Source organism: Carya illinoinensis, chromosome 2 (assembly GCF_018687715.1).
Source record: "Carya illinoinensis cultivar Pawnee chromosome 2, C.illinoinensisPawnee_v1, whole genome shotgun sequence".
NCBI lineage: Eukaryota > Viridiplantae > Streptophyta > Magnoliopsida > Fagales > Juglandaceae > Carya > Carya illinoinensis.
In genome coordinates, this window is record NC_056753.1 from 19,955,740 (window position 1) to 19,970,457 (window position 14,718).

The 14,718-nt window shown below is 36.5% G+C and overlaps 2 protein-coding genes and 1 long non-coding RNA gene across 4 annotated transcripts; 1 reads left to right on the top strand and 2 right to left on the bottom strand.

Annotated features, from left to right (window-relative positions):
- The first annotated feature begins 1,454 nt into the window (after window positions 1-1,454).
- On the top strand, window positions 1,455-3,532 carry LOC122300273. 2 transcript variants are annotated; one of them, XR_006239970.1, is made up of 3 exons: window positions 1,455-2,068; window positions 2,677-2,766; window positions 3,099-3,532. It is a non-coding gene; the product is annotated as an uncharacterized LOC122300273 (long non-coding RNA). The 2 variants fall into 2 exon arrangements; XR_006239969.1 differs by having other exon boundaries at window positions 1,459-2,068; window positions 2,692-2,766.
- Window positions 3,533-5,043: 1,511 nt separating this feature from the next.
- LOC122294563 (protein FAR1-RELATED SEQUENCE 5-like) lies at window positions 5,044-7,519 on the bottom strand. Its single transcript, XM_043103421.1, has one exon. The coding sequence runs from the start codon at window positions 7,506-7,508 to the stop codon at window positions 5,361-5,363; it is 2,148 nt and encodes a 715-aa protein (XP_042959355.1). The 5' UTR covers window positions 7,509-7,519; the 3' UTR covers window positions 5,044-5,360.
- A 3,099-nt stretch (window positions 7,520-10,618) lies between these two features.
- On the bottom strand, window positions 10,619-13,752 carry LOC122300274 (elongation factor 1-alpha-like). Its single transcript, XM_043110790.1, has 3 exons — window positions 13,595-13,752; window positions 12,348-12,827; window positions 10,619-11,816 (listed from the first exon to the last, which is right to left on the bottom strand). Exons 2-3 carry the CDS (start codon window positions 12,807-12,809, stop codon window positions 10,935-10,937), a joined length of 1,344 nt encoding a protein of 447 aa, XP_042966724.1. The 5' UTR covers window positions 12,810-12,827; window positions 13,595-13,752; the 3' UTR covers window positions 10,619-10,934.
- Between the last annotated feature and the right edge of the window lie 966 nt (window positions 13,753-14,718).

The following is a 14,718-nucleotide window of genomic DNA, read 5'->3' on the forward strand; positions in this document are numbered from 1 at the left end:
GTCAATGGCATAATAATAAAGTCTGCATTTACACTTATTATAGATGTTATTTCTCAAATAGTTTAATAACAACAATTAATAAAAGATATAAGCCCACTCAATAACCAAAGATCTTGAGTTCAAATTCATTTTAAGACAAATATAATCCAAATATATCATATTGAGCATTAAACGAGTTATATTATCATTAATTTCATAAAATTTCAAACTAAATAATATCACAATAAATACAATCCAAAAAGCACAAGACACTTTTGTACTTCATCTTCATTGATTGGAACTTTGCAGGTGCAATCCTTGCCCGTTCAAAATTTATCCTTTCATTTTTTTGTTGTGCTAATTCCAAGGTTTACTTACAACAATCCGGTTGTTTCATTTCAAGATCTATCTATTCGAAAAATGCACACTATTTTTTAATCTTATAATATGGATAGTTGAAAAACTGCCAACCAAAACTTTTTGTATTGCTAGACGTCCCAAGTTTGGAGGAAATACCACAATAACATAGTGGTCTACGTCCCGAGATCATTTCATCTTCTACCTGCATAGATCGTGAACTATATATGGTGTCTAAACTACTACTTTCCATATAGCTGTAAACAACAAGATATGAAACTATCCAAAACACCATGAGTTTCAAGCTTGATGGATTCGAGAGATTAATTTTTTTTTCCAATCCATCAAAAGCAATAGATCAACAATCATGGCACTAGCAATATTGGTAATTTTTTTTTTTTCACATTCTCGTGAAAGCTCTACTGCTTTCTTGAAAATTATTTGGGGGTAAAGTTTTACTGCTTATGTGAAAATTATTTAGTACCCCTTATGGATGGATGGGTAAGAAATTCAATGATTTTTTCTTGAACTTTAAACGACAAACGCATGATTTTTCTTGAATCTTAAACTACAAACACATGCTTAAAGATCACAATAAATGAATAAAATTAATAGCAACTACAAACACATCAACAACCATTACTCCTACAAGATTGATTATAATTAATCAACAAAATCGCAATCTCTGGCTGAAGATAACCGAGTATTAAACTACTTACAGAGATTAATTAGGGAGATGAGTTTCAAATTGAAAAGAGGGAAATTGATGAAATCGCAACTTTTGACTAAAGAAGATGGGTTCCAAATCACCTGTTGAGAAGAAAGTTGAGAATCATCAACCTCTAATTTCATCGTTTATATTTCAAACAATCTACCCATCTTTCACGATTTTCTATCATCAACCCAAACTACATTTTCTATTTCATGATTTCTATCATCAACCCAAATCGATTTTGAGACCTATTGCTTCCATTGGATAGAGAGAGAGAGAGTGCGAGAGAAGTTTTCTATTGCACTTCGTGACTTGTTGCTTCCATTGAGAGAGAGTGCGAGAGAAGTCTGCTACTACACTTCTTGACCTGCTGCTTTTGTTGGAGAGAGAGAGAGAGAGAGAGAGAGAGAGAGAGAGAGGTCTATTGTTGCTGCTTCCAAACGGGATTTGTTTCGGTAGAGAAAGAGAGTGCGAGAGAGGGAGAGAGACCAAGATTGAAAGGAACCTTCTGAAGAATGAGAATACTAATGATGCATCCGTTGAACTTGTGACCTCAATAGTTGAGAAATACTACAAAGGAAAATGCTACGCCCACCGCTCCCTCGTCCCGCTTGATGTGGCATGCCCCCGTGGCATTAGTTTAATATTAAAAAAATTTTTGAATCACTGCTTCCTTTCACTTTGTTCTTCTCTCCCGAAACAAAACCTAACAAAACCTAACTTCTCTCCACTTCGTAGCATTTTGGACTACCCTGGGCGAACGTCAGCCTCCCGAATCTTCCTTTCTGGCTCATAAAATTTTTTTGAATCAGTCGGCTTTTCTTCTTCTCTCCTGAGCTTCGAATCGGGTAACATTTTTCCATTCCATTTTTGAAGCAATCGGCTAATCTCTCCACTTCGTAGCATCTCTTTTCTCCTGCCTTTTTAATTTTATGCCAACTGAAGCATTTCTTCTCTCCTAACAAATTTCTCCACTTCGTAGCATTTTCCCCTGCCATGGGTGAACCTCAACTTATAAAGGTATTTTTCTGCAATTCTGAATAATCCATGGGAAAGAAAAACGTACTTTTGTTTGTACCTCTCTTGCATCATGCATGTGATCCTCTTATATATGATCTGTGCATGCTTGCATTGTTTGTTTGTTTGCTTTTCGGATAAGTGGAAGAATACTTGTGAAAATAAGAACTACTATTTTGAGAAATATTACTTTTATTCATTCTTGATTTTATCGATTCTACTATTATTTGGGTGAAAAGGCTAGCTTTTATAGCATTTAATGAATGATGTCTGTAATGGACACAAGTGTTTGTTGTGGGCATTATTAGATGCACAGCTTATCTACGCCGTCTTCCATCCTTCGCATTTGCTCTGGGATTTTGTAATTAATTTATTTTTATTAATTTAGCTTTGTATTTTGGGATTTTGTAAAGGTATTTTGCGTAAAAATTCATGCTTTTTCGATGGGTATTGAGATGTTGAGCTCAGTCTTTCTCATTGATTGTTGTTATTAAATGTCTTAGTATGAGCACAAACTGTTTGACTAAATGTCTCAGTTTTCCTTCTTCCAAAATGCTTGCATATCTCTTGGTCTTAATAACTCATGGGACACTTAAATAATGTTGATTCAGCTGCTTTTATGTCAGTGAAAATGGAAGGTGTGCCTACATAGTGTGAAGTGGGGTGCCAGGATGCAACAGGCTAGAGATTGACACTATCGTGTAAGATTTAAATAAGACTATGTATCATCATTATTAAGAGTAATAGATGGGGAGGTTTTAATCTTAATTTTATCAGGTTGTCATAAATAAAAGCTTAGATTCCATTTATAAAACTTTTGTGGAAAACAGATTCCATTTTAACGTTTAATTGTTTCAAAATTGTTTAGTACTAGGTGTAAATAATTATCTATCTTGGTTTTCTTAGCCTTTCTTGTTGCTTTCGGCTTAGCCATTCTCTCTATTACAAGATGCAAGACAAATCTGTATATTACCATTATCAAAGATCTCTTGACTGGTGTGGTGTTACTATTTTTTTTCTAAATTTGTTGTAGGTGTTCTTAGTGGGATCACCATGGAAATTCCTCATCTTCAAGAAAGCAGACATTCTTTGTCTTCGTATTTTCTTGCCCCAGTGAATATACAGTGGTTGCTGCTGCATTGATAGATAATGCTAATGACATCCTCAGGGCTCGAGCACGGACTGATTCCCTTGATGAGCGAATTTTCTGTTGGGGACCTCCATATAATGGCTGTTTTTCTGAGAAATGTATGACCTAAGTCTGTGTATTGGTTTGTAAATCGATGTCTAGAACATTTTCCATCCTTTTTTTTTTTTTTTGGTTCTTGTCAGAGTTTTCTTTAGAACTTAATCATGAATAAATCGCCACTTTTTGCACGTAAAAGAAATTGATTGTTAGATAATATTATTGTTCCAAAACCAAATTATCAGGAACTGTGCAAAAATCAATGTGACTCATGTTGAACATTGCTTTGTTGAATCTTTTGATGAATTGGAATGGATGCAGGGTGACGTAATGCCCAACAGAAATTTGGGACGACACCTTTCCAATTTCTTTCCATTTCCCCCTTCCAATTCTCTGAACATATATAGACGACACCGTGATGGTTTGAAAATAAAAATTAAGAACTTGATGTGTTTAGTACTTGTTAAGTGGACTCCTCGAAATGGTCACCATTCTTGTCCTGCCACAATTTCTTTTTCTTAAGATGCAAAGGAGGAGACTGGAGAGGTACTAGTGGGGGAGTTAGAAACATCAACATGCACTTATATAATATGCAACCCCAATGCACCAATAAGGGGGGCATCCAAATAAACAGAGGAAACAGAGGAAACATATCATAATGTGGCCTCTTGCTTCATTTAATCAACTATAGAAATGTAATTTCATTACAAAATAGTTACATGGAATCTCAAAAATGGAGCAAATATACAATTGGTCCCTCCCAAAAATCTGTAGCTTCATCACGAAACATCTTGTAACTCCAAAAATGGAACAAATATACCATTTGACCCTCCCCTCATTAATTAACCAAAAAAAATGAGCAAATCTAATATATATACACCAACTATCTTCCAAAATATATGCCATTGGACCCTCCCCATCAACCAAAAATAAGTGAGGAGCAAATATAATACATACACACCAACTATCTTCCAAAATATAAGGGGTCTTTCAATCACCGTACGTGGCATCATTTATGATTAATTCCTTGGATCATTATCCTGATTTGAGAGATGTAATCCCTTCCATTGCGCCTAAATGAATAAAAAGTCACTATTATCATATAAAGAAAGAAAATTTGAAAAAACTAAATTTGCTATATTTTATACACCAATTACCTGCATTATAGGAGCACTCAATCCAATATGAAAAGCCTCCGTAGTGTATACCTGATCAGTTGTGTCCTAAGGAGGGCATAAAAAATTGTTAAAAGTGGCAATGCACTTAACAAAAAATAATACCAATATAATTTATTTCTCGTTACCTGTGAGGGAGGAGCAATCTGTCCAATACCAAAATTATCCTTAGTGTATGCTTGATGAGGTGTGTACTGTGAGTGGCATAAAAAAGTTATTTAATTACAAGGCTAAAAAATAGCAGTCCCAAAATTGTTACATATAATTAATCCTAGTATATATAATATATATCGCCTCATGAATCCAAGTTACTACTACCCAAAAAATCTTAAAATTAAGCTACCAAACGAGATAGTCTTTTGCATGGAATTTCCATAGAAATACACATCATATTATAAATTAGCACTGATATACCATTGACAATTCTGGACCCATAAATTAAACAACTAATTAATGATATATTGTTAGAGCCTATCTCTCAAGCAGCCCCATAAATGATGTTATGCCAAGGCTAGATGTATTGTAATGATATGCCATTAGAAGAGGTGGAGGGGGCATTGGAAATGACAAGTTTGGTAGTTTTAGAGCATTCGCATCAGTCTTCCAATTACCTGTGAGGGAGAAGCAGTCCCTTCAGTGCCAAAATAATCCGTAGCAATCGAAGGAGTTGAAAAAAAATCTGGCGCATGTGTCCAAATTTGACTTTGTTGATCCTATAGCAAAAGTTCATTATGATTACCATGTTCTAAAATATAAAAAATGTAGCAATTGTGAATAGGGAAAAACAACCTGAGTTTGAGGAGCCTCTTGCTGTGTGCCGCTCACAGTGCATTCATATGAAGCGCGACTACTTCGCTGTGCATTGGAATGAAAATAAAAATTTATCATTATTAGAAAACTAATATTTTTTGAAATGTAAATTTAGTACACAATATTAATAAAAAGGAACCTCGACTTCGTCACGGTGCAATCGCCTTCTCGTACTAGATTTCTTAAGACTCTTCTCAACGGGGTGCACTTTTCTTTTAGTCGGTGGTCTTCCCTTACTTCGAACTACTAACGGACTAAGAACTCTACCTGTCGTGCCCTCCATAGAAGTAACTGGATCAACTGTGGTGCTAGTATCACAATCAACGATACCAGGGTACTGTACCTTCAATTGTTCTATCTGGCTAATCAATTTCACACAGCTGCTCTCGGCCTTTGAAGCATTGGAACACAATTCATAGAAGGCATTTTGGATCCTATCGTACCTTCGGGTATCGTCGATGCTACTAGTGTCATAACTACTTTTCACGAAGATGTATTTTCGCTTTACATCCTTCTTCCACCGATCCAAGATATATTTTGATGGTATTGTATCCTTGCCTAGTTGAGTCAAGATACGAAGAGCGTGCCTGCATAATATGCCCCTAAACTCAAACAACTTACAATTGCATTTAACATCAAGGGGATCTTCATCAACTTCGACAGTGAAATTCACACGTTTTAGGAAGTTATCACTAACTTGAACCTCATCGGCAACTACCCACTTATATCGAGCACCCTCACATCCCAAAAAAGTGGTAGTCAAATATATAAGTCCTCGCAATTCCTCTTGTACTTCTTTGAATTTAGCAATTGTATATGCTTTTTGAAATTGCTTCTCAAGAGGATATCGAGTGATGCAAGGAATCTTTGTGTTGAATGAATTAAAGTCAGCAATTGCTTCATTCTCAACCTTTCTCCTAAGGGCTGAATCGTATTGGTCAACAAATTGTTTCAAAGTTGTTTTAGTGTTAACGTAGTCTTCGAAAAAGGCATTCATGCCTTCACTCCGTTGTGTAATTGACATTCCTGCCCAAAATGTGTCTCTAACGTAGGCTGGCACCCAAAAATACCGATCACTATATAATGATACCAACCATGCATTCTCATGTAAATCATAAGTATCAAGCATATCGCCCCAATGTGCCTCGAATTCTTTCTCACTGAAAGAGTCATAAACGCATTTATGTAGAGTATTCTTTATTTCCTCATATTGATAATGTGATCCAAACTTCTCAGGAAGCTTTTTCATTATATGCCACAAGCAAAAGCGATGCCTAGACGTTGGAAACACCCTTGAAATTGCAATTTTCATAGCCTTATCTTGGTCTGTGATGATTGCATTTGGTGGTTGATCATTCATACATTTCAACCATGACTCAAACAACCACTCAAATGTATTTGCGTCCTCGTTGGATATTAATCCACACCCGAATAGGATTGACTGCCCATGGTGGTTCACACCCACAAAAGGTGCAAAAGGCATCTTATATGCATTAGTCAAATATGTCGTGTCAAATGTAATCACATCCCCAAATGATTCATACGCAGCTCTATTTCGGGCGTCTGCCCAAAACACATTCTTTAACCGCATCTCATTGTCAACGTCTATCTTATAATAAAACTCTGGATTTCTTTTTTGCATATCATCGAAATAGTTACATAGAGCTGTAGAACCTCCAACCCCGAGGCGAAGTTGTCTAGCTTTGTCGATGTAGTTTCGACACTCCTTCTCCCCGAATGGCACATTCTCGTAACCCCCCGCCTCAACAACCACAGCCTTGAAATTTTTGGACAACCTTATTCCTGCCTCGTCATTTATTTCAAGCCTCTTAGCCACACGAGCATCAACTTTCTTAAAGCATCTAAAATGCCTTGCCTTTCCCGGACTACAAACGTGTGTGTGATCCAAGATCACTTTAGATAGGGTATATCCACCTTCATCATTCAGCCTCGCGTTAATCCTAGCCATACACCCTATCTTCTCTGTCTGTCTTGGTTTCATAACATTGGCAGCCTTACTCTTTGATGTGCCTCCTCGTGCACATGCCAAGCAAATCCATCTGACATTCCCATCGTCATCTTGTCTAGAATTCCTTTTACACACTCCAAAGCCCTTTTGCTTACCATATTTCATATAGTAAGACCGAACTTCTTCTACAGATGAAAAGCTCATTCCTACTATTGGTTCTTCAATAGTTTCATCACAATCAATCTCTTTATCAATTCCTACCTTATCACATTCTTTATCTAAATGTTCTATGTCAGTATCCATTGTTCAGCCAACGTTCGAATTGCCCTTCATGATACAAAAAGATATAGAAAAAAAAAAAATAGCACTATTGTCAGAACAAGCAAATATAGTTTGAAAATAGAACATAATGTAGTTTGAAAATAAAACATCAATTACTATCAGAAATCAACTTCTTATATAAACCATAAAAGCAATTAAAAGTGAAATTCTATGAGTGATCATCAACAACGATCAATTGACATACCCAAAGCCCCAAAACGTTAAAAAGATATTCTAAACTTCTCTCCAAGACAAACAAATAAGCCAAAAGAATTTTGTCCTTACATAGATTCAATTAGAATGTTAACTGTGTCTCAATCGCCAAAGAAAAAAGAAGATAGAAATGATATATCTAAAAATTTTAAAGGGCTTTATATATGGGTCTCGAAAAATTAAAATATAGTGTTGATAATCTATCATCAAAATTTATCATCTGGTCTATCAAAACATACAAAACAAAAAAGCAAACTTCAACTAAATGCGCTCTAAAAAAATATAGAATAATTGAAGTTATAATGGTATGGGGCTTCGCTTCTGTTTTACAAGATTTTTCAAAGTCAGCAACCACTTGCATCAGTCTGAACCTACTCTTATATACTGGAAAACACTAACATTAGAAAATTATTTACTTTTTCAAGTCCTCAATCTTATTTGGAGCATCTGAAACTCCATGAAGTTAAATAAGACTAGGGGAATGATTCAACAACTGAAAAGCTAGTTGCTTTTCTTGAAACGGAAAAAATCATTTTTTTTAAACAATATTATTTATATTTACACACCTTTTTGCCTTTCCAGAGTGATGATATAACTTTCTCTCGATTTTGCTCTGTTTTTTTTTCCTATAATTTCAGAAGCGCTGCTCATTCGTTGAGGTCAAGGAATGCCGCGTACAAAAAACAAAAAAACAAAGGACAATATTAAAACTAAAAGGATGTTTCAAAACCACAGATTTAATCATAATCAATTTATACATCAAAAATTGAGGGAAAAAATGATAAATGTACCTCTCGGATTAGAGTTTGGACAAAGGAGAGCTGGAAGTCGACGCCGGAAATGGATTTCTTGCTGAATGGATTGGATGCTGATGGACGTCTGACGGAAGAGCTAGAGGAAACAAAGGTGGGCTTATAGGGGGTTTGGAGATTTCTTACCGCTTGTTCACGTCTGAAGAAAAAATAAGGAGGGGACGTTGGGCGGGACACTTTCTTCTAAGACTAGAAAAAAAAAAAAAAAAAAAAAAAAAAAAAAGCACGTGGCATAACACGTGGCATGCCAGTTCAAGCGGTAAGATAAAACGGGAAGCTACAGCGGTGACTGTAGCATTACCCTACTACAAATTAGATCTGTTTGGATAGAGAGGGAGAGAGACAAGATTGAAAGGAAGCTCTCTACAGAATGAGAAAGAAATGCTCTCAATGCGCACTCATGGTAAATTAAGTGAGTCTTCTTCGTATGTCTTTTGTTTATTGGTTGGTTTAATTCTAAAATTTATACCCGTTTTGGCTTGAAACTTTCTCTCTTTTTAAGTTATCCTTTGTACGTACTCTTATTAAGGCTAGCATTAGTGACTGATCAAGATTTTTGTCATCTTTTGGCAATCTTGATCAAGGCACTTCACCTTCACTCCACTTCCCAACCCTTCAGAAAAAAGAAAAAAAAAAAAAAAAGAAATAGAGAGAAAAGAAAAGAAAAGAAAAAGAAAGAGGTTGTTTATGCACCTTGGTTGCTCAGATCACTATCCACTTTGTGTTCTAAATTTTATCCAGTGTAGGGGCTCCCTAACATCAAAATAGTTTCGTCTAATTTAAATTTTAAATTTCTTCAAGAGACAAGACGATATGGCAGTGAAAGTTGTTGGTGGCTTGCATAGTGCTTGTAATAGAGTAACTCTTCAAATTTGCTGCTTCTACGGCTACCTTTCAGAGATCAGTGTCCAGACCGATTTCACTAGCGTCTTTCTTGATTACACAGTTACGATGCCAACTCCATGATCTAAACAAGGCTCACACTTCTTTTGGGTTTCTGTGTTTAGTTCTAATTCTTAAGGGCGGGCAGTAGTAGGGATAGCAGGTTACAAGAAGACGGTAGAAGAACAAGCACAAAGATCCCATTGTAAAGCTATTCCACACAGGTTCTCATGGAGACGCCAACTGATGATGCGCGTGGTTTTATGCATTATTTAGTATTTATTAGCACACTAGCAATAGGATAACATGTGTGGTATTTTTTACTTCTTACAGATTTGTAAAATGAAAATAAAATTCACGTGTGAAAAACTCTCCGGTCTTCAAGTCAACGAGAGAATGAGTAGAGCCATCAATAATGTGACGAATCTATTACGATAGATGAGTACCTATAGTCATGAGTGGGGATTTCTTTTGTACCCCAAAATGTGCCAGATGAACGTCATCCTCTTGTAACTTTATCGTCTTCGGTCTTTGAAAAGACAAGGCAAACATGCCTCCTTGTCACTTGGTTGTAGATAAGAACTTCACGGCTCTGTGCTTGCTCTCTTATCCTTCATTTCTAGGGTAGACCTCTATTTTGGAACAACTATTGCACCTGGGATCGATCCTTCTATCAGGCAACATTCCAGCCCCGACGACCTTTTTAAGTTTCTATTAGCTCTCCTCCTATAGACATTCCAGCTCCGAACACCCATTAAACTTCTTTACTCAATTAAATAATCATTTTATTCCATTCTTATTATATATTATATATTACGGAAATAGATCTTATTTATAATATTCCTATTTGTTTCGGGGCGTTTTTTTTTTTATCATGTATTTTGTTGTATTTACTCTTTAATAGAAAGTAATGGCTTAGGCAAATAAGATAATAATAAAAAAAAAGATAAAAACTAACAAGGCTAGCACATAAAAGAGTGATTTATGCCACATACAAGCAACTTGGCATAAAATTAAAAGCGGAAGAGGATTAAAAGCGGGTTAACCCCCCCAAATAAAAAACCCTCAGCAGGGGGTTGATCTGGCTGTGCATGCTGCATTCTGGGTCCTGCGCTAAATAAAACACTCAAGCTCAACAGTTGACTACCATGAACATTCAATCAATCGCATGACCCACATCCAAAATTTTATCCAAAACCTCACCAGAAACTAAATATTAAAATAGATCCTTGAAATAAAAATTTAACTCAACATCCACCATAAAAGGGTGTTCAATAGCAGAAACTCTGGTACTCTGGCCAAAAGCAATGTGTCACCACCGCCTGTCTAGCACCCAGTTCTGGGTACAACCAGAGGAGGCACACATGAAGCCACAAGAAACGAAACTACGGACAAAACCGACTAGACTCTGAAAAACCACGCAGCTACCATGCATAAAGTCTTTATGATAGAAATATAAATTGTTCTCAACTGATTTGATGATAATTCCAGACCGCACCATTCACTTCTTCTTCGCAGCAGATTTGGTGACTTTAGCACCTGAGGGATCCTTCTTCTCAACACTCTTGATGACACCAACAGCAACAGTCTGGCGCATGTCCCTGACAGCAAAACGACCCAAGGGAGGGTACTCAGAGAAAGTCTCAACCACCATGGGTTTGGTGGGAATCATCTTCACCATTCCGGCATCACCATTCTTCAAAAACTTAGGCTCCTTCTCAAGCTCCTTACCAGACCGCCTGTCAATCTTAGTGAGAAGTTCGGCAAACTTGACAGCAATATGGGAAGTATGGCAGTCAAGCACCGGGGCATAACCATTTCCAATCTGACCAGGATGGTTCATGATAATGACCTGAGATGTGAAGTTAGCAGCTTCCTTGGCAGGGTCATCCTTCGAGTTAGATGCAACAAAACCTCGCTTGAGATCCTTTACAGCAACGTTCTTGACATTGAAACCAACATTGTCACCGGGCAATGCCTCCTGAAGAGCCTCGTGGTGCATTTCAACAGACTTAACTTCAGTTGTTAGTCCAGTTGGGCCAAAGGTGACAACCATACCAGGCTTGATAATACCAGTCTCAACACGACCCACTGGGACAGTACCAATACCTCCAATCTTGTAAACATCCTGAAGTGGGAGACGGAGGGGCTTGTCTGAGGGCCTCTTGGGCTCAGAGATCAGGTCAAGAGCTTCAAGGAGGGTTGGGCCCTTGTACCAGTCAAGGTTAGTAGACCTCTCAATCATGTTATCCCCCTCAAAACCAGAGATGGGAACAAAAGGGATCTTGTCAGGGTTGTAGCCAACCTTCTTCAGGTAGGAAGAAACTTCCTTCACAATTTCATCATACCTTGCCTTAGAGTATTTAGGGGTAGTGGCATCCATCTGAAAATAACAACAAAGAAGTTACTAATTGATATGGCATAAATTATTGTTGTACATGTATATTAGACATTTCAAAATAAAACAAAAGAGAGCAATAAACTCATAAAACACACTACTTCCTATAGGAATTGGAGAAGCGGACCAAATAACTATGGGCCAACAGTCACATAGATACATGTATACAAGTAAAGACGGTCAGTTCGATATAACATAAAAAGTAGCCAGCTTCAAGCAGTACTAATGCCAAAGTAGATTATTTATTCAAAAGCAATAGAGAAGATCTGGGAGAGAGAGGGATTTGAACCCTCCATAGTTCTTGGTGAAGAACTATACCACTTGGTCATCTCTCCTATTTCTAAAATCAACATAATGTTCCAGTAAAGTGGACACCCATCAAAGTTCCAGACAGCCTTTCGCAAATGCCATAAATATCAACATTGCTTTGCACTATGAGGGTGTCCCTTTACTAGAACTGGGAAAAATATTTGAAGATCAAAACATGAACCGAAACAAAAGTCAGGTAACAATAACCTTGTTGCAGCAGCAAATCATCTGCTTGACACCAAGGGTGAAAGCAAGGAGAGCATGCTCACGGGTCTGACCATCCTTTGAAATTCCAGCTTCAAAACCACCAGTGGTAGAATCAATGATGAGTACAGCACAGTCAGCCTGTGATGTTCCAGTAATCATGTTCTTGATAAAGTCACGATGCCCAGGAGCATCAATGACGGTACAGTAGTACTTGGTGGTCTCAAATTTCCACAAGGCAATATCGATGGTGATACCACGCTCACGCTCTGCCTTGAGCTTGTCAAGCACCCAGGCGTATTTGAAAGACCTCTTGTTCATTTCTGCTGCTTCTTTCTCAAACCTCTCAATCACACGCTTGTCGATTCCTCCAAGCTTGTAGATCAAGTGGCCAGTAGTGGTCGACTTGCCAGAGTCGACGTGGCCAATGACCACAATGTTGATGTGAAACTTCTCCTTACCCATTTTAAATCAATATATTTCCTGCAAAAGCGATTAAAAACAAAGAACATTTGGTCAAATTCATATTCAACGGTAGACAAAAGTATCACGTACAAAAGCTGAAGCAATTATGAGTAAAAAGATGTAGCGTAAACGCGAATATTCAGAAAACATATGAAAGGACTTTGAATATTTATAGAAAGGTGAAAAGAACGAATCCAATATAGTCGTAAAAACGACCAAACTATAAAATCAGTTTCGTCTACTTTCTATTCGGAAGTATAACCAGTAGGACCACGAAAAACATGAAATAGTCTACCAACAATGAATAAAAAGCCATAAACAACGAACACAACTCAATAACAAAGGCAGGAAAGATTTCGATCATGATTTGAAATATTGAACTTCCCATGTAAAATCAGAAACTTGATATATAAGAAAATTGATTTCAGATCAACAAAACTACAAAATAAACTCGAAAAAACTCTTAAATCACAAGTTGAGTAAACAAACCCCAACATAAACGAGACAACAACGCCCAACCGAACCAACAGATCTAAAAAAGAGAGGCGTTGAAAAAGGAAACAAAAACAAAACTGAACAACACCGATCTGAAAGTACCAGCCAGATCTGATCCAATTAAGCAAAACAAAGTCAAACTCAAGCCTAATCGCGAATTAAGATACGAATAAAGATTACAAAAGGCGCACAAAGAGAACACGAACAAGAAATTTTCATACAAAACAGAGAGAAGGAATCGAGACAAAACCAACGATCTACAACTCTAGAAAAGGAAAGAGGTTACACACCTTGAGAGGCAGAAGCGGCGCTGAAACAGAAACCCTAAAACCCTCAAGGAAGAGCAACTAGTGAGGCAGAAAACGAGAAGGGCAGTGGCTGTGAAGGCGCTACGTGCTCTTATTTATAGATGAGGGAGTCGGAGATCATCTCTAGGGTTTCTTCCATAGAGGCGTTGTCTTGCCATCCGGTTTTACGCTTATGCCCCCATACAAGGCTCACAATCACGATTTAATCCAGTTTTCTTGTCAACCAAGAAGGGCAGAGGTATGCGGGCCCCGCAAAAATTCGAACACCCCCCCTACTTTCTAAAGAAATATAAAAAAATTATTTCAATCTTTCAAAAATTTAATGTCTACTTTCGTTGATAAAATTATAAATATTTGCCAATAATTCAAAATAATCTCATTAACATTAACATATCAAAAAAACTTACATATCAATTTAATAATATAATAAAAATATGTAGAGATGTATTTTTACAATAGAAAAAGAGTTTTGCTACAGTTTGGATGTTGAGATATTTTATTTTAACTCAATATTTGAAAATCACTCAAATATAAACACATTTTAATTTCAAGTTTTTTATCTAATTATTATATAATCATTACAAAATTTTAAAACTTTTAAGCAAAATACAAAAAATAATTTAACTTCTTCAAATCTCAAAAAAATTATATTGAAAATTATATTATAACAGTATATTAACTTTACCAAATTTTTATTAAATTTTTTTCTTTCATTTATCAAAATCTCATCTAAGTGATGATACCAAATGATGCAAACCTCAACTGACACACTTTGAGACCCAACAATATTGGAATACTTGCCCAAAAATGCTAAAATTCAGATTTTTTTATAGAAAACCCCAATCCAACGTTTATAAATGAAATGCGAACTGAAGGTATAAAGTAACAAACCTCGACCCAATGATTATAATTGAATTACGAACTGAAGGTATAAAATTTGAACGGCATAAGGAAGAATCCTTGATAAGTTCACAAGTTCTCTAAAGAACCAATAGAAGAAACAAACCTCACGTTTTATTATTATTATTATTTTTAAATTTCCATTCAATCTCCCATTTCATTACAATGAGTGTATGCTATTTATAAAACATGGATGAAAATAAGAC

Coding starts and splice junctions, on each gene's coding strand:
- LOC122300274 (XM_043110790.1), bottom strand. CDS start 12,809: ATGGGTAAGGAGAAGTTTCACATCAACATTGTGGTCATTGGCCACGTC. Junction 11,817..12,347: donor TGATTTGCTGCTGCAACAAG/GTTATTGTTACC, acceptor TGTTATTTTCAG/ATGGATGCCACTACCCCTAA.
- LOC122294563 (XM_043103421.1), bottom strand. CDS start 7,508: ATGGATACTGACATAGAACATTTAGATAAAGAATGTGATAAGGTAGGA.